At 39.5% G+C, this 23,011-nt stretch overlaps 1 protein-coding gene across 3 annotated transcripts in view; it reads right to left on the bottom strand.

Moving 5' to 3' along the window:
- The window catches only part of FAM135B (family with sequence similarity 135 member B), a 195,437-nt gene that overhangs the window by 4,120 nt on the left and 168,306 nt on the right, over window positions 1–23,011 (bottom strand). Inside the window, exons 8-19 of one of the 3 annotated variants that reach the window (XM_054273619.1) lie at window positions 22,534–22,687; window positions 19,862–19,911; window positions 16,892–17,047; window positions 14,774–14,847; window positions 11,715–11,869; window positions 9,294–10,676; window positions 8,618–9,086; window positions 6,657–6,823; window positions 5,342–5,433; window positions 3,074–3,171; window positions 2,610–2,761; window positions 1,693–1,803 (exon numbers count right to left, since the gene is read on the bottom strand). In XM_054273619.1, coding sequence (XP_054129594.1) covers window positions 1,693–1,803; window positions 2,610–2,761; window positions 3,074–3,171; window positions 5,342–5,433; window positions 6,657–6,823; window positions 8,618–9,086; window positions 9,294–10,676; window positions 11,715–11,869; window positions 14,774–14,847; window positions 16,892–17,047; window positions 19,862–19,911; window positions 22,534–22,687 — 3,061 coding nt within the window. Of the gene's footprint in view, window positions 1–1,692; window positions 1,804–2,609; window positions 2,762–3,073; window positions 3,172–5,341; window positions 5,434–6,656; window positions 6,824–8,617; window positions 10,677–11,714; window positions 11,870–14,773; window positions 14,848–16,891; window positions 17,048–19,861; window positions 19,912–22,533; window positions 22,688–23,011 lie in introns of all 3 variants that reach the window. The other 2 variants (XM_054273712.1, XM_054273529.1) reach the window with 2 other exon arrangements.

Raw genomic sequence — 23,011 nt, 5'->3', positions numbered from 1 at the left:
TGCCCATTGCAGGGGATTGGAGCCAGATGATCTTGAAGGCCCATCCATGTCTCTATGATTCCACAACTATGATCTCTAGACTTTCATAGAAAATCTGACCATCACCACCGCAATGAAAAGTCCTGCTAGCTGCCTTCACAAAACCTGTCTTAAGGTGTTTATCATTTTCTTCTTGTGCAATCAAACCAACCGAGTCTGCAAATTTGGTCTGAAGTAAAAAACAGAAGCCCCAGTGAGTGTTACCATAACTAAAACCTTGTGAGAAGAGGTTAAACAGGGAAGAATATTTTATTGTGGGTTTTGGTTTGGTTTTTATTTTCACAACAAGCATGAGGAACATTTCTTAAAGAGATTGAAAGGTAGCAGGGACTTCTACTTTAATAAGAAAGTCAGAAATTGCTGGAGGCTTAAAGAGTCATCTGGCAATGTAGGCACAACACTGCTTCTGGCATTTCTCCCTCTGTAGGTTCTCCCCACTTTTTTTGGGAGCAGGGTGCCAGGGTAGGGGCATCTCTCTATAGAATCAGTATGCCAGCTCATATGTTCACATATGGACATGTCTATATCTTCAGATATTTTGCCTAAGCATCTATCCAGGTGATTCTGACTTTACAGACAATTCTCTTCACATTTAAACTTCTGCTTTCTCCACTTTCAAGGACAGCACATGCATTTATAGCCTCTTATATCTCCAGTCTACCAAGCTAACAAGCAGCAAATTGCTTTGACTCACTACACATGCTTGGGAATTCATTGCTTGTGAAGTTAAGTTAAAATGAACTTTTTGTGTAGACGCAATTTTATTTTAACTTGACGGTAGTAAAGCAGTTATCAACTATATTCCATGGAAATAAGAACTAGGGAATCAAAGGGAAAATTCAAATAACACCAATTTACATCAACTTCCTGTCATTGATTGAGTTATGTAGCATATCTGTGAGATTTAGATGTTCTATTTATATTAACATAGTCTTTGTTTCCTATTAGCTGTGTACAAAAGTATGAGAAAAGAATTAAACTTCAAGTAGTGACCTTGTCACTACCCACTTAGCACCAGTTTACTCACACTCAATATTAAAAATAACTTAAAAGAAAACAACTGCTTCAACAGAAGAATCATGCTTGCATTCTTTTCTCAAGAAACACCTGATTTATTTAATTTATTCATGACAGACTGAAGAATAGGAGAAAAGATTCTCTATTCAGACATAATTTTTCTAGTGTGAGGCCATACATCTCTGTAGTACAGAAGTGTCAGTATAGACATGAATAAAATTTGCTCTTCATCTCACAGAGTCATATTTCCCAGAGACAAGAGATGTTAAACTTACAAAAAAATAATAAAAGAGGAAAAATGGTTTTCATCTCATAGCATAAATTAAGGAATGATGGCCGGTCAAGAATGATGTTTCTTTCTCACAGAATATAAACTCAGGTGCATGTTTACTACAGTACGAAGGTCTTATTTAACGCTAACAGTTTGGCAAAGACATTATCTGATAACTTTCACAGAAAAAATACACAGATGAAATTGATATTAGATTTTAGACAGTGCAGCCCTTCAAAAAAGCATGTTTAAAGAAAGATCATTAACAAAATGCAGATTTCCTTAGCTCCCTGAGAATAGGACAATCCTGCACAAGCCCATGGAATAGCGCTTGGCATTTGCAAGTCTCATCAAGCCCCACTCACCCGTTTTTTGACTGAGCTGATAGAGGAAACACTTGCGTAGATCTGCGTTGTCCCTGAAGGTCAGTTGCAAAAGCGACCCTGACTTTTTTAACTTCTGCATTAGCCATAGACCTGGAATGAAAATTGGTGCATATTTTTATCCTTCCTAAATCATCAAGCAGGCGAGTTAAAGACATGTGCCTATAGTAAGGATAGCACTGTAATTTTCTAGAAGTCTTGTTTGTTCTTACGCTCCTAATTAACAGGGAGAAAAGTCTAAGGGTCTTACAGGATAGAGGCAACAGTTTTAAACTAAAAGAGGGTAGATTTAGGCTACATATAAGGAAGAAATTCTTTATAATGATGGTGGTGAGGTGCTGGAAAAGGTTTCCCAGAGAGGTGGCAAATGTCTCATGCCTGGAAATAATCAAGGTCAGGTTGAACAAGGCTTGGAGCAAGCTGTTCTAATTGGGGATGTCCCTGCTCATAGCAGGGGTGGAACTAGATGATCTTTAAGGGCCCTTCCAACCCAAACTATTCTATGATTCTGTGGTTGTCTCATGGTAGTCAGAAAAATATTCAGGAAGACTGAAACATGGGACATTCCATTTCCATAATAATGTCTCTTTTTCATCTCCATCTTTTTCATGGAGATGCCTCTCTTTATTTGCAACAGAGAAGTGGGAGACTAAGTGGAAACTAAAGTTCATCTCTCACTGCTGCACCGTCCTGAGCTTTCCAGGGGGCAATATGATGGACCTTGTAGATATTAAAATTGAAATTTGTTTTCTGAAGTTTGAACGTTTGAAGTCTTCATCAAATATTTTCCCAAACTTCAAGGTACAAGTCATATTACAATAAATTCCTACATCCAGTTGTTGCCCTCTCATGCACTCTGATGTGGACCACAGCCCATCAACTTTCCCATCAACTCTTACCTGTACTAACCAAAGTGCTGTTGTTGTAAAGGGTTCCCAGGTGAGGCCCAGAGAGGGACAGGAAGGTGTGTAACTTGTTGAGGTAATAGCGAAACCTGGGGCGAGTTAGTACAGATCGAATTATGACATTGCCAAGGGAATGTCCAATAAAACTGTTGGGAAAAAAAGAATTACATTAATAGGAAACCCATCTGTGTTTCCTTTGAAATAAACACAAAGATGGCACAAATGGCTCTGGAGGGAGGAGTTTCAATAAGATCCTTTAGTTATCATTTAATGATTTTTTCAGCCTACAAGATTCTCTTTCATAAGAATCTTTCACTTTCATTCTCGTCTGTAAGAATGTAAAAATATGACTGATTCAATGGCTTTTGACACAGGGCACTTTAGGAAAGGCTAATTTACTCAATGTCACTCATGTAACTCAAACAGTTGCACACTATTTGCTATTTAATAAGGCTTACCTTATTCGGGATATGGAGAGGTTGTACAACTGGATATGCTGAATAATTTCATCCAATAATCGGTCAGTCATTGTATCAAAATCAGCAAATGTATCAGTCTGTTGAAAAATTAAATGAGTTCATGAATTAAAATATATTACACTTCTTGCAGACTGATGCTATTTTAAAAGTCAAATTCAAGCAGAAATGTAAAAAACCAGTGCAAATTTTCTTTTTACATGCTCAAGGGGGAAGAAGAGAGATTTTTATCAGTCTCCAGTTCCTATTTTAAACTGAAGTTCTCCTTTGAGAGAGGTTGCTGAGTGATTCCAGAATCATAAGTATGATGCTAAAGCAGCCTGACTTGACACTGGTGAGAGCTGCCAATACTCAGCTGCTCTAGATACCAAGGTCTGCACATGAAAGAAAAGCTTTTGGCATTTAGGATTCAACAGATTACTGCAATAAAATACTTTACAGGATTATACTTTGACATGAGGGTTATGTTGATGCTAAGGATGTAATCACAAAATTATTTGGCCATCTCAATCAAATGCTGTGTGTTATTTGTTATTCAACAGTCATCAGTAAGAGAATGAGTGTGAGAGACAGACGAATAATTTGTTGCTTGCAACAGTACTGCCAGTTATGAGACAATAAAACAAGCAATATATTTCCAGTCTATACAATTACAGGCAGATCTTATTCAGAACTTTGTAATTTGGCAATCCAACAGGACTCTAAATCAAACTCCTAACTAATGAGATGCCACAAAACAATCATCAAATGTTGGAACAGCTATTCAGAGTAAAGATATGAGTAATTAATGCTTTTGAAACATATGAGTAATTAATGCTTTTGTGACACAACTCATCTTGCTAATTGCAGCTCTTGCACAGGAAAACATGTCGATATTCACTTTGCAGCACAGACTTAAAATAAATGTTCTCATAAACTAAAAACAGTCCAGTAACCTTCTGCCTGTTTGTTTTGTCTGCATTGATAATTAATGATTTCCTCCTAGGCTCATTATCCCAAACCTTTCATGTTGTTTAAAAGTGCAAGAATATCAGCCTGAATGTTAATCATAACCAAAATATGTCAAGTGTCATATTTCACCTGATTATATCTCCATTCTTTACTATCATTTTACCCTGACTGAGCTTGTCAAATGCATCACAAATAAATGCCTGAAAAAGTGGTTTGAATTTTTCTCTATAAAGCAAACCAGCTAAATGACTGGTTTCTTGGGTCATTTTCAGTGTGGTTCTCAGAGAAGGGAAAAACAGTGATGAGATGCTTTACAACATTAAAATAGCCATCAAGCCACCTAGGTTCCACTCCCAGTGCTGTGAGAACTTCCCCACTTTCTCAGACAATAAGATCTCTAAATATTTTCCATTATGGACTCTGGAGAAATACAAATATTGTATGTTTCATTCTCTGAAAACATTCTCTTCTCTTGGAAGAGGCCTTGATGGAAGTGTGAAGTGGTCTCCTGACTATTTTCACCTTGCTTACATTCTCTCTCCAGTTCTGCTGCTGACAGAGCTGTGCGCTGGAAGTGGCAAGTTCACACAGGAACACCAACCAGCCACTTTAAAATATAAAAGCCTTTGAACAAACATGGTTAGAAAGTTTTAACTCAGGTTTCTCAGGTACTCATAAATCAGAATAATGTTTCTGACTGCACAATGGAAATCCTTATCTTGTGCATAAAGTTAGGCCTCTGGTCGTAAATATGGCTCCACTGCCAAGCAAAGCACAGGATTCATTTCTGTTTCTCTACCTAGACCAGCAATCAATTTTTCTGGAAGACATTTCTTTATCATTCAAGGAAATAAATCCCACAAACACTGCAACAGGAGAAACAATGGCTGATGCAGCAAAGAATCTTTCTCTTTCATTCTCAGCAAAGGGAGCTGACACCTGCTGGATATTCCACATCCTCAAAGAATTTAGCACCACTAAACTTGCTGCTTTCTGTTGGTGCTGTGTTGCAGAGGCACCAGGCTGCCAAGTTTGCAAACTGGCAGGATAAATCTATTTTTTTCCTCTAAGGTGTAGTCCTATTACTGCTAATGTCATTGCCTTTGACTTTAATGCCAGGGATATTTTCCAATAGGTTTGAACACCCTATCAAATTAGACAGGAATAGAACCAAGCCTTTGCACTAAATACTACATAAAACTTCCTGAATTCCCCAGGGCTTTTGTTTCACTCAGGTGGTGAAAAGGCTTTTGCTGAAGGCACTATTTCAGCAATCGAAAGAAATTAGCTCTGTTCTACCTGATTTCTTTCAGACATTAGGAAGTCCAGTTTTCCACCAGGAAGTCCCAGTTCAATAAAAGTCTTTACCAGCCGCAGATCTGCACTGTTACCTAGGAACAAATGGTATTTTATAAGATGTAATCCAACAGAAAAGTAACCAATATATAGTCAATTTAACACAAGAACCTTGACACCATGGAGCTCTTGCTAAGTGCTGCTAAGAACATTATCACACCTCAGGATCATGCATTGAAACAGCAAGAGAGCAGGAATTCCCACAGCCTGCCCAGGTGGGCTGGACCTCACCTGCTGCACTGGGGGACTGCATAAATAGTGCGTTAGAAAGGGCAAAGATCAGGTCCAGAATAAATCTGCCCTCTATTTGCTGAATAGCAGAGGTAAGACAAAAAGACAACAAGCTCAGGTGGGGCCCCCAGGGACACCTCAATACCTGTGCTGGGCTGTAGGGCTGTACCTTCAGATGCAGAGTGGCCCATCTCATGTATTCACAATTAGAGCTGATGCTCAAATACTATCAGACTCCTAATATTTTGAGAGATGCCTCATTCTGTTCTAGGAAATTCCAAAGTCTTCTGAAATTTTTGTGGGTAAAGAAGGTACCACTACCTAATGAGAAGGGCATTCCTGCTACTGAGATACTAAATGGCAAACAGTCCTGGCACATGCCAGTGTTTGTTTTTCTTTTTTTGTTTTTTTAAATATCAGAGCTTCTACCACTTTTTCTCTGTAGTTTCAGTGTTAACACCTACACCTTTCTAATTGATATTGATAATTTGCCAAGAGAAAGTTTACATTTAACATAACTGTTTCCTGCTTAGAAAGCATATACATTAAAAACCCCAAGACCTGCTTCCTCTGCAGTGAAGAATGACTTTTATTCTCTCACTTTATAAAGTCAGCCTCTATCTAATCTATAACAGTGTTTTGGGGGTTTAAATAACATTTCCCTCCCGGGGACATGCTGCAAAACAATCAAGCTTCTGTGGAAAGACAAGGAGTTACTGCAATGCACTCTTCCTGTTCACAGGAAGACTGATGGGCTTTGGTGTAGATTGCTGTTAAAAAAAAACAAAACAACAAAAACCAAAAAACCAAAACACAACAACAGATAGCAGGACCCCATATATTAGCAGCAATATTTAATATTCTCATGGATTCTTTATTACAATGGACCAAATAGCATAATAAGGAATAAATACCTAGCTAATGCAAATACTTGAATTCTCCATTCTTTAATACTTGCTGGACATCTGTCCCTTTTTTGTAATTTACACTGAAATGACTTAAAAATAGAAATTCTTCCTGGCCTTACCATCCAATCCGTGGACACAGACAACCAGGTGAATTCCATCTTCCAAATTTTCTTCCTCTTCCTCTGGTGGAAAATATGGGATATCAGAAGCTAGTACAGATAAGTCACTGTACAGAAATCCTTCAATCTTCATTTCTTTTTTAAATTTTTCTTTGGCCTGATAAAAACTGGAGAATACATTAGTTAATCACAATAGAACTGAGTGGTCAGCAACAAACCTTCAAACTAGAAATGAGGAGGTTTGTCTTTGCGAGAAATTATGTTTTCAACTTTTGAGTAGAGACCTGGATGCAATTCCTTATCTATTAAGACTGAGAGAAGTCAGAATGAAGGGAATAAACTCCATTTCCTTGTAATTTGTCTACATAAAGGGAAAAACTAAAGTGCATTTGCAACTCACACTTGCCAAAGGAATGAAAGAGTAGCAAAAAATAATATTCTGGTAGCTCATAAAATGAGACTGAAGTACAGAATTAACAATTTTGCCTCTTAACAATGTCATTGGCCTTATAAGTACTGAAATGCAAAATGTATAATTTTTCTACCATCAGATGCACTTATAGTCAGTTAGAAGGTCCTTTCGCTCTTCCTTATGCCAGAGTTAAGGGATGCACCTCATGTGGTAGATATTTTGGGAATAATTTGATTTTAGATTCTTTTGAAACAATTTAGTAGAATTTAGAAGAACATCTCAATGCTGAAATAATTAACACCTTTCCTACTAAAGGTCTAAAATTTGACACTCAATTCATCCTGAAGCATTCTGCTGCCTGAAGATGCCAAACTCTTCAACAGCTTTTTTACTCATTAAAACTTATCCAGATAATTTAGGAATTAAGTCACAATGTACATGTAGAATTAAGTAGAAAACTGGGAAGGACAAGCTTTGGAGATATAACCTTTAAAGCTTGGGGATCTCTTAAGGCAACTTGATATAATCACAGAATCATTGAGATTGGAAAAGACCTCTAAGATACTCCAGTCCAATGATGAGCAATTACTTACATCAGCCCAACTAATTTTAAGGGGCAGAAGAATGATAAAAAATAGCTTTTGGGCCACAAATCTGGAAGCCTTGAATTCGTGTGGATGAATGCAAGATCAAATGTTGTGTTTCACAATGAGGAAACAAATTCTGTGCTTAGATTTGTCAGGACTTAAGCATGGTGTATAAAACTTCAGGATGCTTTCAAAAGAATAAAAGTAAAGTTGAAAATGAATGTATATGTTGAAAATGCTGTTGAAAATGAATGTACATGCAGACAGCCAACATTTTGGGCAGCTGAATGGATTGAGAAAATTCAGTGCTACTGTTTTTCATCAGAACAGAAGAGACACCAAACTATACTGGAAAAATATAATAGTGCTAGTGTGCCAATCTGTGAAATGGGCCCCTGTGACGTCAAGGTCACTATGCAGCACTATTGTGTAGGGCAGTGAAGCAAGAAACAAAAATAATGTCTCTTCTCCAGCTATCCATGGTTCCAATTCCCTTGTTTTCCAGTTTGAGAAGGTGAAGTTGAGACATATCAGCCAATCTGAATTCCCCATTTCATAGTTTAGCTACCAAATGGAATTATTAAAGCAGAGGAGTAAGACGGTCTGTGGCACTGCCACAGTGAACTGACTATCAGGGATTGATACTCTGGTGTGGGTAACTTTGATTAAAGGAAGGAGGATCAGCTCTCAAAGATTATTTAGATACCTAAATCCCACTGCTTTTCATGAGAATTAAGGACCTGATGTCTCTGGCAGTCTCAGTCTCCCTGTGTTTTCATCCTTTCTGTCTATTTGGATTATTCATTCTATATTAACCATTTGTCTGTTTGGATTATTTATACTGAACTTCCTCAGGCAACTGTCTCATATGCAAGCTTCCTGTATGCCTAGTGCATTAGGGTCCTGAACCGTGTCAGGTTCTCTCAGCACTACAGCTACATTAATGAAGTAATTATTCTTACTTCAGCATCCTTTCGTTGGTCTCTTCGTCCATCTCGTCCGAATTAGGACAGACGACTCCAAAGGAGCCCAGCGGCTGGCGCGTGATGGGGAACGCGGCCTGCTTTGCCGAGGAGCCCGCCATGGCAGGGGTCTCTTTGAGCACGGAAGAAAAGGGAAGACAGGTGGCTGTGCAAGAGATGGACATGTTAACCACATCAGCAGCCTTTCTGCTTTCCAGGGCCACTCCCTCTGTCGTGGCCAAAGGAAACCCGGTGCCGTTCGCTACAAGTTTATTCTCTTGGCTGTTGGGCTCCTGAGGACGTTCAGCCTGGTGGGCCCCTGATGCAGGGTCTGCTGAGGCAGGTGAGTCATTGAGCTCAATTTCTTGCAAGCCCTGCATTTCTGCACACACTGCTGGGCTCCCATCAGTGAGGGAGCTGCCACATTCTCCTCGCAGTGAGCCAAATTCAGTGGAAGTGTCTGAAGGAGCTGTAACAGGATAGCAAAAATCTGGTACCATTTTTATGCTTTGCGAAAAACTCTCCTCTCCTGAAATTCTACTATTGGAAGAGCCCTGTTGTACTTTTAAACTGTCCAGCTTAAGTTTATCCTTTGGATCCTCAATGCCTGTGTCAACCTTATCTATATTTTTGTCCAAGTAATTACAAGCCCTTGGTGTTTTTAAGCTGCACTCACCATTGCTCTCCAGTGACAGGCACTCAGAGACATTGACTTGGAGCTGCTTCGGACATCTGGGTGGTCTTGTATTTTCCAAACTACAGCAAGTCTCTGGAAAACCTTTCTCCTCGTTTCCTTGTAACTCAGTGTTACTGCTACTGTGTTTGAGGAGGGGATTGGCATGTCTTCTGTGTTCTATTTGTCCACTTTCAGTGGTCATTTGACACTCAGAAAAGTCCATGATTATTTTTCCATCTTTATCTTCTGTTTCCATGCAGCTTCTTAAGTTGTGATCTGAATCTCCTGAGGTGGCTTCGCTGTGTTTTGATATATCCACCTCTTCTGGGGGCTCCTCTGGGCTGCTGATCTGAGGGGCAGAGACAGATTTGGTCAGCTTGGTAAGCTCCACTTCCCTCTCCTCTTCCTCAAAGGGCAAAGAGCTGATGGATGTGAGTGATGCCTGGATACCGCTAGGCAAGCTGGTGTTGCTTTCCGTGTGGCCACCCTCCAGGGAGTTCCGGTGGATGGCGTGCCTCCGGACCAGGTGGTGCAGGATCTCTCGGTCACTGGGCAGCTCCAGGGCACGGCTGCGAGCATCAGACCATGCCACCGAGCTGGGTTCACTCTCAATGCCTGAATCAGATATTATAGAGGAGGATCTTTTTATGACCCCTGACATCAGGGTGAATTCTTCACTCTCCTCACTTCGTGGCTCCTTTGTGGCTGATTTCATTTCACAGCTGTGGGAAGGCAAAGCTTTCAAAACAGGGAGATGAGCCTTGGTGTCTGCATCCTCTGGTTTTCCAAGACTGGTCAATTCATTCAGTGCAAGCTCAGATGAAGTGAAATTAGTTTTAGGATGACCAAATTCATCTAGTTCATGTATTTCACTGCTGTCTTCCAAGCCATCAGTTCCACATGCTCCACACTCATGCTGAGCACTGACAATAAGCGTGGGCTCGTGTTTGTGAGAGTCCTTATTGCTGGTTTCCATGTCTCCACAGGCAACATCTGCCCCAAGTCTATTACCTTTTAATAAAACTTCCTCGGATGTTTTAAGGTCTTTTGACATGCATTCTGTGTTGCCTGGCTCTGAGTCAGAAATAGTTTCCTCTCTTGAAACAAAAATATTTTCAGATTTCCTTTGGCGTTCTTTGTTTATTGTACATACCTGAGATGTGGGGTGCTGGTTTAAACCCTTAGCAGCAGCTTCAGTACTGCTGTGTAAGCATGAGGGATTCCTGCTTATCCTGTCTGTGTGTATTACAGGAGTGTCTTTGTCAAAGTCTCCTTTCATTACTGCAGTGGCATCATCTGATGCACAGTCTTCATTTTCCAGTTTTACATCCACTTGAGTATTTGCAGGAACCTCAAAATCTGGGAAAACTTCCAAATTCTGATCTAAAGAAAGAAAAGAAAGAAAGAAATTATTACCTGTAAGAACACAATAAATCATCCCAAAGAATTGGGAGATTTTGAAAACAGATTTTAATCTCTAAAATATTATTCTATAATTTTACATTATAAAAATTATACATACATTAAAGGCGTATTACAAATGCGCATGCTAGAGTGCATTTAAGAATTGCTCTCACTGAACAACTATAGATAGGCAGAAGAAGACAATATTAATAAAATACACTTTCCTCAGTATAGCTGTAGTTATACTGTTGGTTTAAAGAGTGTAAGTAAGCAAAACAAAATGGACACTTCTTTGTATTCCTGGTGTCATTCAATATTGTTCATAGTATAGCTCTTACTTTGAATCAGTTTAATACTCAGTTTAATAATTTAAATATCTTTAATGAGCATTGTCACAATATAGGCAGTAGTAAAACTGTGGAAGAGTGAAGATTTTGTACCACAGACTAGATTCACTAGACTATGGACACCCATAGTATTAATACATATATATTGCTTCCTTTTGTGTGAGTGAAAAGAAAAAAGGTAGTAAGGACTATGAGGTTTTACTAAATAACTATTGGACTAAATTATTTCTTAATTAAAAATTTTATTTGAATACTCAAAGGGCAAAGTATTTTTTGGAAGGCAATGCTGCCTTTCAGGGGTGTGGGGCTTTGTACTGTAATTCTGGGGCTTTGTTCTGAGATTTCTTACCACTAGATGTCATAGTGGGGATATCAGTCTAGTGTTTTTTCTTTAAATTATTACCATAGTGAAAATCCAAAAGATCTGATTTTCTTTCTAGATTTTTTTTCCAGCTCTTTTTTAAGGAAAGCTTAATTTCAAGATGAAAAATGTGAAGGAAATACTCTGCTGTTAGGGAAAATACTAAAATTCAGCTGCATTATTTAGAGGGTCACACTCTTTCCAAGTTCATAAGCCCAAGGAATGTGAGGTCTCTTATCCTGAGCCGGGGAAGCACCTCCCTCAGCTCAAGCTGCCTCATGAAGCTGTGCCCTGTGGAGTTTCACTCACCTTTGCAAGGCATGTCTGTGTACCTATCTTCAAAGATAACGGGGAGTGTGTTCCAGTCCCCGTCGATGTCCAGGCATTCCGCTGGCAGAGGGGGCATGCTGGTGAAATAATCCGAATTACGAATTTCTGTAGAAATCTGTGCGTGGCTCTGGATCCTGGCAGCAAAATACAAAACAAATTGAGTGCTTCAGTAGCTGTTGAGTTAATCTGTGCTGCTTCTACTGTGCTGTTTCTACTGTGCTGTTTCTCCATTAGTCCTGCAAGCCCAGATATTCAGGCTGAGGACAGAGTCAATGTGTTTAAAGACAACCAGTACTGCATGATGGGGGTTACCCAGAACTCTTAGAAGGTTTCCATCTCTCAGTTAGAAATATCTACAACTGGCTCAATCCCTTCCTGAAAAATCTCAGTGGTTTTGAAATTATTCCAGATCCCACTGTCATAGGCTCCTGTTAGCTGCCATAACCCATTGCTGTCCTCCCAAGGGTCTCAGCTGCTGGCTGGGGCTGGATCCCTCAGCTGGTTTCTGGTCAGGAAATGAGGTCTGTCACTCTGGCTGTGGTCAGGGTTTCAAAACCCAGATGCAGGAAGCAATAATCCAAAATCTGGTTGAGCAGTACAGGGAGGAACAAAGCCAAGAAGGATGTCTGGCAAGTCCTCTGTCTTACTTCTATCAGACCTCAGAGCACTCACAGAGAGCTGTCTCACACATGCACCAATCTGGAAGAGCTAAGGCAATCACTCAGCCACTGTCTCTTGTCAGAGTCCCAGAATCATAGAAAGGTTTAGGATTGAAAGGACCTTAAAGATTATTTAGTTCTGTCCCCCTTAGCATGGTTAGGGGCACCTTCCACCAGACCAGTTTGCTCAACCTGGTCTTGAACACTTTCAGGGATGGGGCAGCCACAAAGTTTCTGAATAAACCATTCCAGTGCCCCATCACCTTTACAGTAAAGAATTTCTGTCTAATACCTGATCTAAACCTATTCTCTTTCAGTTAGAAGCCATTCTCCCTTGTCCTATTGCTGTGTGTCCTTGTAAAAAGGCCCTCTTCGGCTATTTGTAGCCCCTCCATCGGTTTCCATCATTTAGGCCTTTCAAAATGCTACCTGGCTCTCCTCATTGAATGTGACACTAAACTGGCAGATGAATATGTGTTTGACTATAAAAAAAAATCAATACAATAACTTTTATTTCTGATGGGCCTTCCTACTTAAATATCTGTCTCTAAAAATGTGGAAAGCATGAAATACAGAGAGTAACGCAAAAAGATTTTCATTGATGGTCAGCAGAAAGCAAATCTGTTCTTCATCTTAAAGCCTTTATCCCTTGTCTGATTATTACCTACCCTTGTGAAAAAAGGTAAATAATTGATATTAAAGTGAGCAAGGAGAAATGTTTTGTCTGTAAAATCTGAGGGTTTGTGACCTCCTAGAGGCCTCCACCCTGTGCCACACTCAGCCTACTGGGAATGGTGTGTCCTCTTCTGCCTAAGCTGTCAAATGCTGTCAGGCACAGACGTGCACAGCTTCACACAAACCCACAACAGCATGCGAGGCAAAAACCAGCTCCTGTCTGGTAAGAAGGAAAATAAAATGGGGAGAGAGAAGGTACTGCTTGAGGTGGTTGTACAGAAACTGGCACACCGAGCACTCATCTGAGCTGGTGACCTTGTGAACACAACCAATAATCCCTACTACTATACCCAATATCAATAATACTCTGACAGCCAAGAAGCTGTTTTTCCATTTACATAATCTGGCAAATTCAGGAAGAAAACCTGGCTCTACCATGCAGTCTGTATAGACCAAATTTTCTGCACAGACCAATTAATATTTTTTTTCTTTAATTTTTTTCTTTTTCTTTCTTTTTTTTTTTTTACTTACCCTTCTTGATAACCACTGAGAAAAACATGATATTTATCTGTAGGAAATGGGCTACTCCTGTGACTGGCTGGAGAAATAGAAGCACTTCATGCAATTAGGCTTTCCCCAGTGCAGAATTATATTTGTTTGAACAGGGCCATGAGTGTGTGTGTCCTCACCCCAGGATCTTGACATGGGGTTTTCCTTGTACTCAGCTCCCTAAAATCCTGACATGGGAGAACCAAATGAACACAGCTGGGACCCTGCAGCTATGGTGCTGCTCTAATTTGGCAGAACAAGGCAGCCTTGTACTTCCATTAATGAAGTCAGGGCTCTTTCCATCAACACTGAATCAGCCTTAATGTCCCCAATGGCAGCTCTGAGAAAAGCAATTTTCCCCTCTGCACTAGGTCAGAGGCAAATGTCTCACTTAAAAATCATCATTGTGAAAGGACCTGATGTCATGGCCTTTCAGTCCCTTCTAAAGGATGGGTTTCACACTGGTAATGTTGTGATCTGCCCACAGTGACAAATAGTCTGGATAACCTTAATTTCTCAGAAATTCAAATCTGAGCATCCTTCTTTGAACTCTGCCTTCAGGGATCAGGTTCTGAGTATCATCCAAGTTCTCTACTTGGATTCATGGGCTAAAACCAAGGGCAGGATTTGCCCTGGCATAACTTTAAGACTGGTTTCTCACACTTCACAATTTGGTTACAAGCAGAAATTGTCCAGCAGAAAGAAATACTCACCTTGTAATGGTTTGGGGTGGTAAAAAGCAAATTTGTAAATGTTAAGATTTGTTTCTTTTCAACAGGTATTTCCCACTAGAAGGACCAGTACTGGATGTGGTGCATTTGATTTAGGAAGTTAATTGAAGACTTATATATATATATATACACATACACATATACATATACATATACATACACATACACATATACATATACATGTATATATATATATATATATATATGTAGCTAGAAATTAATTATTTCTGGGGCCAGCCTGATCAGTCACTTTTGAAACTCATTTCAATGGGTTTACAATATGGAGCTAAAACAGATCCAATGACCTCTCTCAAACCAAATTCCTTCATACGCTGCAGAAAAAGATCGTGTTCTTGACTGCAAAATATTTTAAAGTAAATTTTTAGTAATTCCAGAGATAGGGGAGTGTTGATGGTTTACTTACAGGCCTTCCTGGAACATAAGCACAGCAGGTTTTTGGTGCTCAGTGTAGAAGAAGGCTTCTGAGAATCTTCTCACCTGAGAGAGAGATGCACAAATTAAACCTAAGATCTGCTGAAAGGTGACAAGTGCCATCAGTCTAAGAGCACAGCACTGACTGCCAGGACCAGATTCATTAGTGCTGACATTAAAAAAGAGTTGAATTCTGCTTCATTTTCCCAGCCCAGCACAAAGCAGTGTTATTGTAGCATATTTTGCTGCAGGGTAAGACTCCCTCGACAATAAATCAAAGTTTGGTTATCAGCATCTTCTAACTACTTTTCTTAAAGCTGTCAAATTTACCATTTTCACCTGTGTTGTTAAAGTTGGGAAGATTTATTCCTTTCCCACTGTGCAAAAGCAGCGGTGGAGTGATTTATTAAATTAGAAAAATTCATAATTTATCATCTCTTCAATGGGAACATCCACAGTGACTCTCAAACTACCACAACAGCAAAGGAGGTCTTACATGTCAGCCCAGAGGAGAATGAGCCCTATCACAGTAGAAACACACCTGCCTATGTCATGATGCTCACAAGCTGAGAGCTCTTCAAATCCCTTCATGGGCATTAGATATGTTCAGTGTTGGACAATCAATTACAAAAGAGCCATGGATCTGAAGTGGCAGGCAGAGCACAGAGTGTGAAATAAGCTATTAAAAATTCAGGGCTGTCATCTGCCCTGGAATAAGCTTTGAGTTTAAATGAATCAAGCATAATATGCAATCAAATGTACTGAGCTGTTAAACTGCAGCCCATACATTCCTAATAATAATTGTAAAAGTGACCTCTGGTTCAGGGACAGAAAATGGCAGTGGAAAGCATATGTCAGAGCATCTCAGCGTTTCCCTAAATCCCAGCTGTACTTCAGCAAATGGCCTTACTAAACAAAGGATGAGCACTCCTTCAAAAAGACTGTGTCTTAACAGTAGGACTTTCCATTTAGGGCTCTCAAACCATTCTACAGAGGTGAAAAAGTGTAATTACACACAGTTTATATTGGGAGGAACCAGAGCATACAAAGTTATGTAATTTGACAAAGGTCAAGAACACGGCATCAGTGAAGGCTGGAACAACCCAGGGGCTGAGATTCACCTTGCTAGAGCTGGGAACACACCAAGTTGGGTTCTTTGACTGAAAACCACCCAGGTCCCCTCAGAGTCAAGGGAGACCTCACAGAATAACCAGAGGAGTTTCAGCACCAGGCATTCAGCCACCTCTACCTGAATTTTATGCCCCATTTTTGTGAGCTCCAGAGGAGACTTGTTCTGGTCACTCTGACCTCCACAGACTGACAGGAGCAGAACAAGAGCTGAGGTGCCAATACCTTCCCTGCACACTCCTCATGCATGCAAGGTGAATCCTGCCCTTTCCTCCACTGTCCCTGCTCTGATGATTAGATCAGACTTCGAGTTCAGCCCAGGTGATGTGCTGAGCTGGTGTCTGGTCAATAACCAAGAACGTCCTGATGGAAGACAGAACACTTGCTGAACTAATCAGAGAAGCAGATCTGACATTGTTTGCTAAAATGACAAGTGGTTTTGTGCCTTCTTTATTAGCAAGTGCAAGAAGCAATTTCAACATCAACAATATTAATATTTTGCTGTGTGCACTTCATTGTGAGAAAGGCAAATAGCTATATATATGTCAGGGAAGAAAACAAATCTATATTCCTTTTGGTAGTTTTGTGAAACCAGTTAAAATTAAATTATATTTTTTTTGTCACTGTGATGTTTGGGGTTTTTTTTTTATCAAATGTTTATGATTTATGGATTTAAGGACATATACCCCTTCCCACACATCTCCTGTTCTATGTCTAATCCTGGTGTTCAAAGTTACTCATTTTATGTAGGATCCTGGGTCACACAAACTCAACCATCTTCATTCCAGAAACTGAAATCTGTAATTTCAAATCCTGGGTTTCACTTCTTCTTCCCCTCCTCTTCAACTCTTGTTGTGCTCACCCCATATCATGTAAATAATCATAGAGGCAGAATTGGATTGGAAATATACATCCAAATAAACCTCTAATGTTTATCAAGATGTGACCATTACTGGACTTGCTTTTAACTTTTTAAGATTACCCTTAGCATGTGATGTTCCTGAGTCAGATAAGCTGTGACTTCTGGATGGAGCGTGGCCACCTCTAGGAACTGGGTCCACAGGGCCAGGAGGTGAGAGCAAAGCCAGGCAAGGTCCTTGCTTATCTTCTCTGCTATGTTCTCTGGATTGCTCAGCAGCTGAAGGACAGAAAGGAAATTATGAGATCAAAGATGTTATGGAAAAGAATCAGTTAGTACATCAGATTAAGTCCCTTTAGGAACAAAAGCAACAAGAAAAATTTCTCTTGATTTAGGGATATTATTACTAAAGCTACCAATTTCAGTTATTTTACCCTAAATAAAGCTGGTGAGACATTTTCTTTTTCTCTTTAAAATCATATCTTTTACTACAAATGGTCTCAGCTATGCAGTCAGAGAGCAAGAAGCAGGAATTTTTTGCAGACACTTTACTGCAGGTGTAGTAACTGGGGAAAAAAAACCTAAAATGTGTGGGTTCCAAATTATCCACCAGATGGTGCTGAATGCTCTGAAATAATAAACCATGGCCAGACTCTGTTAGCAAAGGAGCCCCATCAGCCATGTCACATTAGAATACAGATGGGTGATTGAGGGGGAACATAACAAGAAACCTCAAATCAAAACACTGTGTCCTCAACACGTAATGCAAACAGACATTTCAGAGTGTGCTGTTGCCCATGTCCCACACTAGAACATTCTGGGTCTCTGTGTGCCCTCAGCTCTGTGCTAAAGCGCTGCAAGAAAGCAAAGTCTCTGCACGCCAAACTTCCTCATTTCACAATTTCAGAGAATCATAGAAATGTAGAATAGGTTGGGCTAAAGATCTTCTTCCAGCTCCTTGCCATGTGCAGAGTCACATTCCACTATCCCAGGCTGCTCAGAGCCCCATCCAGCCTGGCCTTTGACACTTCCATGGATGGGGCACCCACAACCTCTCTGGGCAACCTGTGCCAGTGTCTCAGCACTCTCACAATAAAGGATTTCTTCCTTATATCTAATCTAAACCTGCCCTCTGTCAGTTTAACACCATGCCCACTTGTACTAGCACTATATATCCTTGTAAAACATCCCTTTCCAGCTTTTCTGTAGCCTTTTTAGGTAATAGAAGGTGTTAAATTCTTTCCCTGGAGTCTTCTCCAGGCTGAACAAACCGAGCTCTCTTAACTTGTCAGCTTGTTAATTTCTTTAATGAGAGACAGACATTGCACTTTACCTCCATGTTATTCACTGGGATTTTGGTTGTGGTTTTTTTTTTGTTTGTTTGTTTGGTTGGTTGGTTTTTGTTTTGTTTTGTTTTGTTTTGTTTTGGGTTTTTTTGTTTGGTTTTGTTGTTGTTGTTGTTGTTGGTTTTGTTTTTTGGGTTTTTTGGGGGTTTTTTTGTGGTTAGGACTGCACTCTAGCTGAAAGCTTGCTTATTTTTCACATTTTATTATGCAGGTAGTTTCCAGGTTGGTGACACTGCAAACTAAACCATGATTAAAAACAAATTGTGTGCGAGAGCAGCAGAGAAAAACGGTGTGTGCATAGAACAGATATTGTCAGTGTGTTTACATTGTTTGCATGCATCCCTGTTTTAATGACTTGTCCAAAATGGCACAAGCTCCAGGACCCATTCTGGTATGGGAAAAGTCAGGGGGATACTGGGAAACAAAAGATCCTACTCAAACATTTCCCTTTGCAGAGTCAGGGTACTACTTTATTTATGGCATCCAATTCTTCAGGCTGTATGTCAATGTTAATTTTTTATTTGTTAAGTCAGTAAAGTGTTTCTTACATCATAAACCGAAAGTTCAGTCTCCAAGCAAAATGTATTATTAATGTAAGTCATCTTAGGAATATGTGTGTGATTGTGATTTGTCCAGTTTACTGATATCAAATGTTTGAGTTTGTCAGGAAGGAAGGAAGGAAGGAAGGAAGGAAGGAAGGAAGGAAGGAAGGAAGGAAGGAATTTCTAATTGTGTCTTACTGCACTGAAAATTAGTCCAAAGGAGACTCTGGACTGTGTTGTCTGTCCTATACCCTTACAACTTCTAAGTCTAGTAGAGATGAGTCAGTAAGTTATGCTCCTCTAAATAAATTTTATGTGAAATCAGATTTCCTTCAAAGTATCCAAGTCAGGACTTAAAACTAATAAATTTGTCATTTGAAGCAGTTTTAAAACCATGTCTGACAAACCTTAGGTCACAATTTGTAACAGGAATGTAAATGGACTTCTCATTTGGTTTAGACTCATCTTTCCTCTATTAATTGCTATCAAATTCACTTCCCCAGGGAAATGGTGGAATCACTAACCCGGGAATTGTTCAAAAAATGAGCAGGTGGCACATTATTTATATGGTTTACTGGGCATGGTGATATTGGGTCAAAGGATGGACTTGATGATCTTGGAGGTCTTTTCCAAACCTAATGATTCTATGATCCTATGATAAATAAAATATATGAAATCTCTGATTTTTCCAGTGATCAGATGGCACTTGCATTTCTTTCTGGCACTCTTGATGACTTGTCTTTGTCTCACTTGAAATAAACTTGGCAGGAGGAAGTTCAAGAGTGTAGTTCAGTCACTTCTGTGCCAAAATCACTTTTTTTCCTCCCATGATCCTCCAAATACATTTACGTATTTGTATTTGAAAATATATGGTTGAGCAACTTGCCAAAGTACTTTTTCTCCTGTCAGCAGAAAACCTATAATTGCAACCTACCCCAAAAATTTTTTTGTCATACTGATACTCATGGTAGGCTCACTGAAGCATGCTAGAATAATCCAGCTGGTGTCTTGTTAACAGTGACAGGAATACCTTATAAGCAACTAATCAAAGTTATGCAAAGTAGTTGGTGGAAGAGAAACAGTAAACAAACTTTCTGATGGCACCAAATTCCCTTTTTCCCTGCTCTGATGTATTACTGGGCTGTCTCAGTGCACTTGAAAAATGGATTTAAAAAACTATGGACAGGTTCTGATGAAGGAAATACCTGCAGCTCCACACAAAGCTGGGATACTGTCTCTTCCACAGATAGCTCCTCTGGGGAGAAAACACAAAGAAAGACATCAGGTTTGAGAACAGTGGATGTGAAATATTAATCCTCTGCTGTTTATTCATGAGAGAAGTTAGCCATTTGGTATTCTTCCTGATAGACAAGTTTCTGTTTGGGTGTGGGCACTCCACAACCCACTTTGTACTTCTGCAGGTGCAACTTCTGCTTGTGCAATCTGGACCACTAAACCAGCAGAAAATGTTAGGTTTTTGGTGACAAAGACAGCAGAATTTGACTCTTTGTTGACTCTCTTGTACTAGAAGTTTGATTTTTAGCCTTTTATTTATGGCCAACTGTAGAACTGAATACAGAGTCTGAAGAAATGATGAGCAAGGAATGGTTGTCCCTGGTGTGCTACAGAGGGCTGTGTATCAACATCAAATTCCTGACCGGTAAAATATTGGGCATCTCTGTACTGCCTTGTGAAGCTGGAATTACCTCACCACTGCAAGCAGCAGTGTTTTGATTTAGTCCTGAGAGAATCCAGCACAGGGACACTCTGCTTTAAATGCACCACAATCTATCAGGAAAAGGAGGACATCAATCAATTCTCCAGCTTCAGCAGCCTCATTTTGCAATGCGGAACTTTCCAATGGTGTCCGTAAAGAAACAAAGCAGGAACAAAGCAAAACAACTCACAGACCAATGCCCTCCTCAATTCCCAAGTGTCTCTTCTCAGATAGCACTGACAAATGGGAAAGGACAGACCACGATGAGTTGTGCCTTGAAAAGACTCAATCTGAGCTGGTAAAATTTGGAAAATAGCCATTCCCACTTTTAATGTCTAAGGTAAGCTTTCTTTTTACATATACTACTTAGGAAGCTAGGGAAAAATAATTAAGAAAACTTGCAGAGATTTATATTCTTGGATTTATCTTAATCTTTTGTAAAAAACCTATGAGATTAATATGACCAACATAGATGTTACAACTGGATGAGCCATTTACATTCTTCCCCTGCTCAGTGGAGAAATACAGCAAATACAAGGTGCAGTTTATGCCATCCCAAATTGAAAGCACTACCTGTGTCAGATGATATATTTTTAATTGGATGTGTTTCACCTCAATGAATGTAAGGAGACAGATATACAAAAATTTATTTCTATTCATCTTACTGCATGAATCTTACACCCCATAATTTTACTGACTTGTGCAGCAGGTGTCAGAAGAGCAGCCTTAAAACCAAGTCTTCAGTAGATTTTCAGACTGTGAATAAAATGATGCAAATAACACTCTGCTCAAGAGGCTAAAAAGGGTATTTGCATTTTGCAAATTTTCATGCATTACAAGAAGTACCTTTGCAAATGAAGTGCCTGCTTCAGTACCAGAATTCATTTCAAAACCAGGAAAATGTTTAGAACATAAGCATGTGCTCTGGGGAGGTCATGGACTTGTGGTCACTCATCCATGCAGAGCTCTGCCATCTCAAAACCTATAATCCTATCTGGGTGAACCACAAATCCTCTGTTATCTATACCTATAACCAAGATCCATGAAGCAGTTTTGTTGCTTGTATTCTGACTGAGAGCTCATAAGCTACAAATTAAAATGGTGTTTTGTTTTGGTTTTCTTTCATTTCTTTTCTCTTGTAGTTGGATTGAATAACACACTATGTCACTGCCTATGACTTTAGACTGTCTGGAAGGGAAATATCTGTTGGGGGACAAGAGATGAAGTGGAAAATAGGATTGATCAAGTCCACAACTGTGTGAAGCATAATGCATTGTGTTTGATAGTTCTTATATACAAGGATTATACTGGAAAATTTTACTCTCTTTTAAAACCTTCTGGCCAATGCAATCGACCCTCCTAATGTAACTATCTCTGCAACGTAACAAAACTCATAACTTCAAAACCTGCACAGCACAGAAATACAAAAACACAGATGTGAAATTATGAGGCACATTCCTTGAATTCAAAGAAACAGGTGAGAAAGCAGAATTTCAATGAGATGTCTGAGTCTCATTTTCATAGGACCTCATGCTGTCATTACAAAGATGACTAAACACAAATTCCAGAACTCCATCCTGTAAATCCAGCCAGCCAGCACCTGCACATCAGACCTAATGGGTCTGACCAGCCTAAAAACCTTTCTGCCAAAAAACCAGAAAATCCATTAAACAATTGAATTAAGAAGAAAATCAGAATAATTTTGAAGAGCAAATCATAATTGACAGTGGAGAAATATATTGTGAGTTACAAAGAGAGTATAATTTAAACCCACTTGAATCACCTTCCAGGTTTTCCTTTCCAACTATAAAAAATTTTGTTCAAGAGAAAAAAAATATGTTAAGAGTCTTCCCAAGATTTCATGGCCATGCAGAACTAGAAGTTACACTTTTAAAAATGCAGCTGAGGCAAAAAATCACCAAAAGGCAAATATTCTGAACTCAAAATATTTTATTCCTCTACACATTGGCCACATCCTGTGAAAGGATATACATCATTTGAGGAGTCAGTCATCTTTAAGAGCAAAAATAAACAATAATCAGAAAACATAGATGAAAATTAAAGTCTCTGAACAGATCAAGAATTTTGGTACTAAAATATGTGTGTTTAAAATTGCAGCACCATAAAATATTCAGTGATTTTAAAAAATTTTTCACTTACCCAACTTCAGCTGTGGTAAATCAGGAATCTCATTCATTATGAGGGAGTAGTATGAGTGAAGACCCCTCTGAGCATTCAGGAGCAGAAGACAGAGATCCTTATGCCACTTGTATGCATGCTGCATACAATTTTCAGATGGGACATAAAAGCTGCCCTGTATAGCAAAAGTATTAAGAAAATAAAGTAGAGAAATTAAAACTCATGGTCTTCATTTCTGTGACAGGTTTCCACAAAAACCCTGTTGGGGAGAGTCATTCATCTCTTTTTACAAAAGTATATAATGATAGGACAAGGGGTAATGGCTTTAAACTAAAATAGTGTAGGTTTAGACAGGAGATTAGGAACAAAATTCTTTACTGTGAGGATGGTGAGGCCCTGGCATAGGTTTTCCAGAGAAGCTGTGGCTGCCCCATCCCTGGATCTGTTCAGTGCCAGGCTGGATGAGATATGGAGTAACCTGGTCTAGTGGAAGGTGCCT

Source organism: Melozone crissalis, unplaced genomic scaffold (genome assembly GCF_028551555.1).
Source record: "Melozone crissalis strain CALT ecotype California unplaced genomic scaffold, PUWL_Pcris_2 ptg000002l_1, whole genome shotgun sequence".
NCBI classification, from domain to species: domain Eukaryota; kingdom Metazoa; phylum Chordata; class Aves; order Passeriformes; family Passerellidae; genus Melozone; species Melozone crissalis.
Note: the sequence above shows the minus strand (reverse complement) of the source record. Positions and strands in the feature narration are given on the sequence as shown.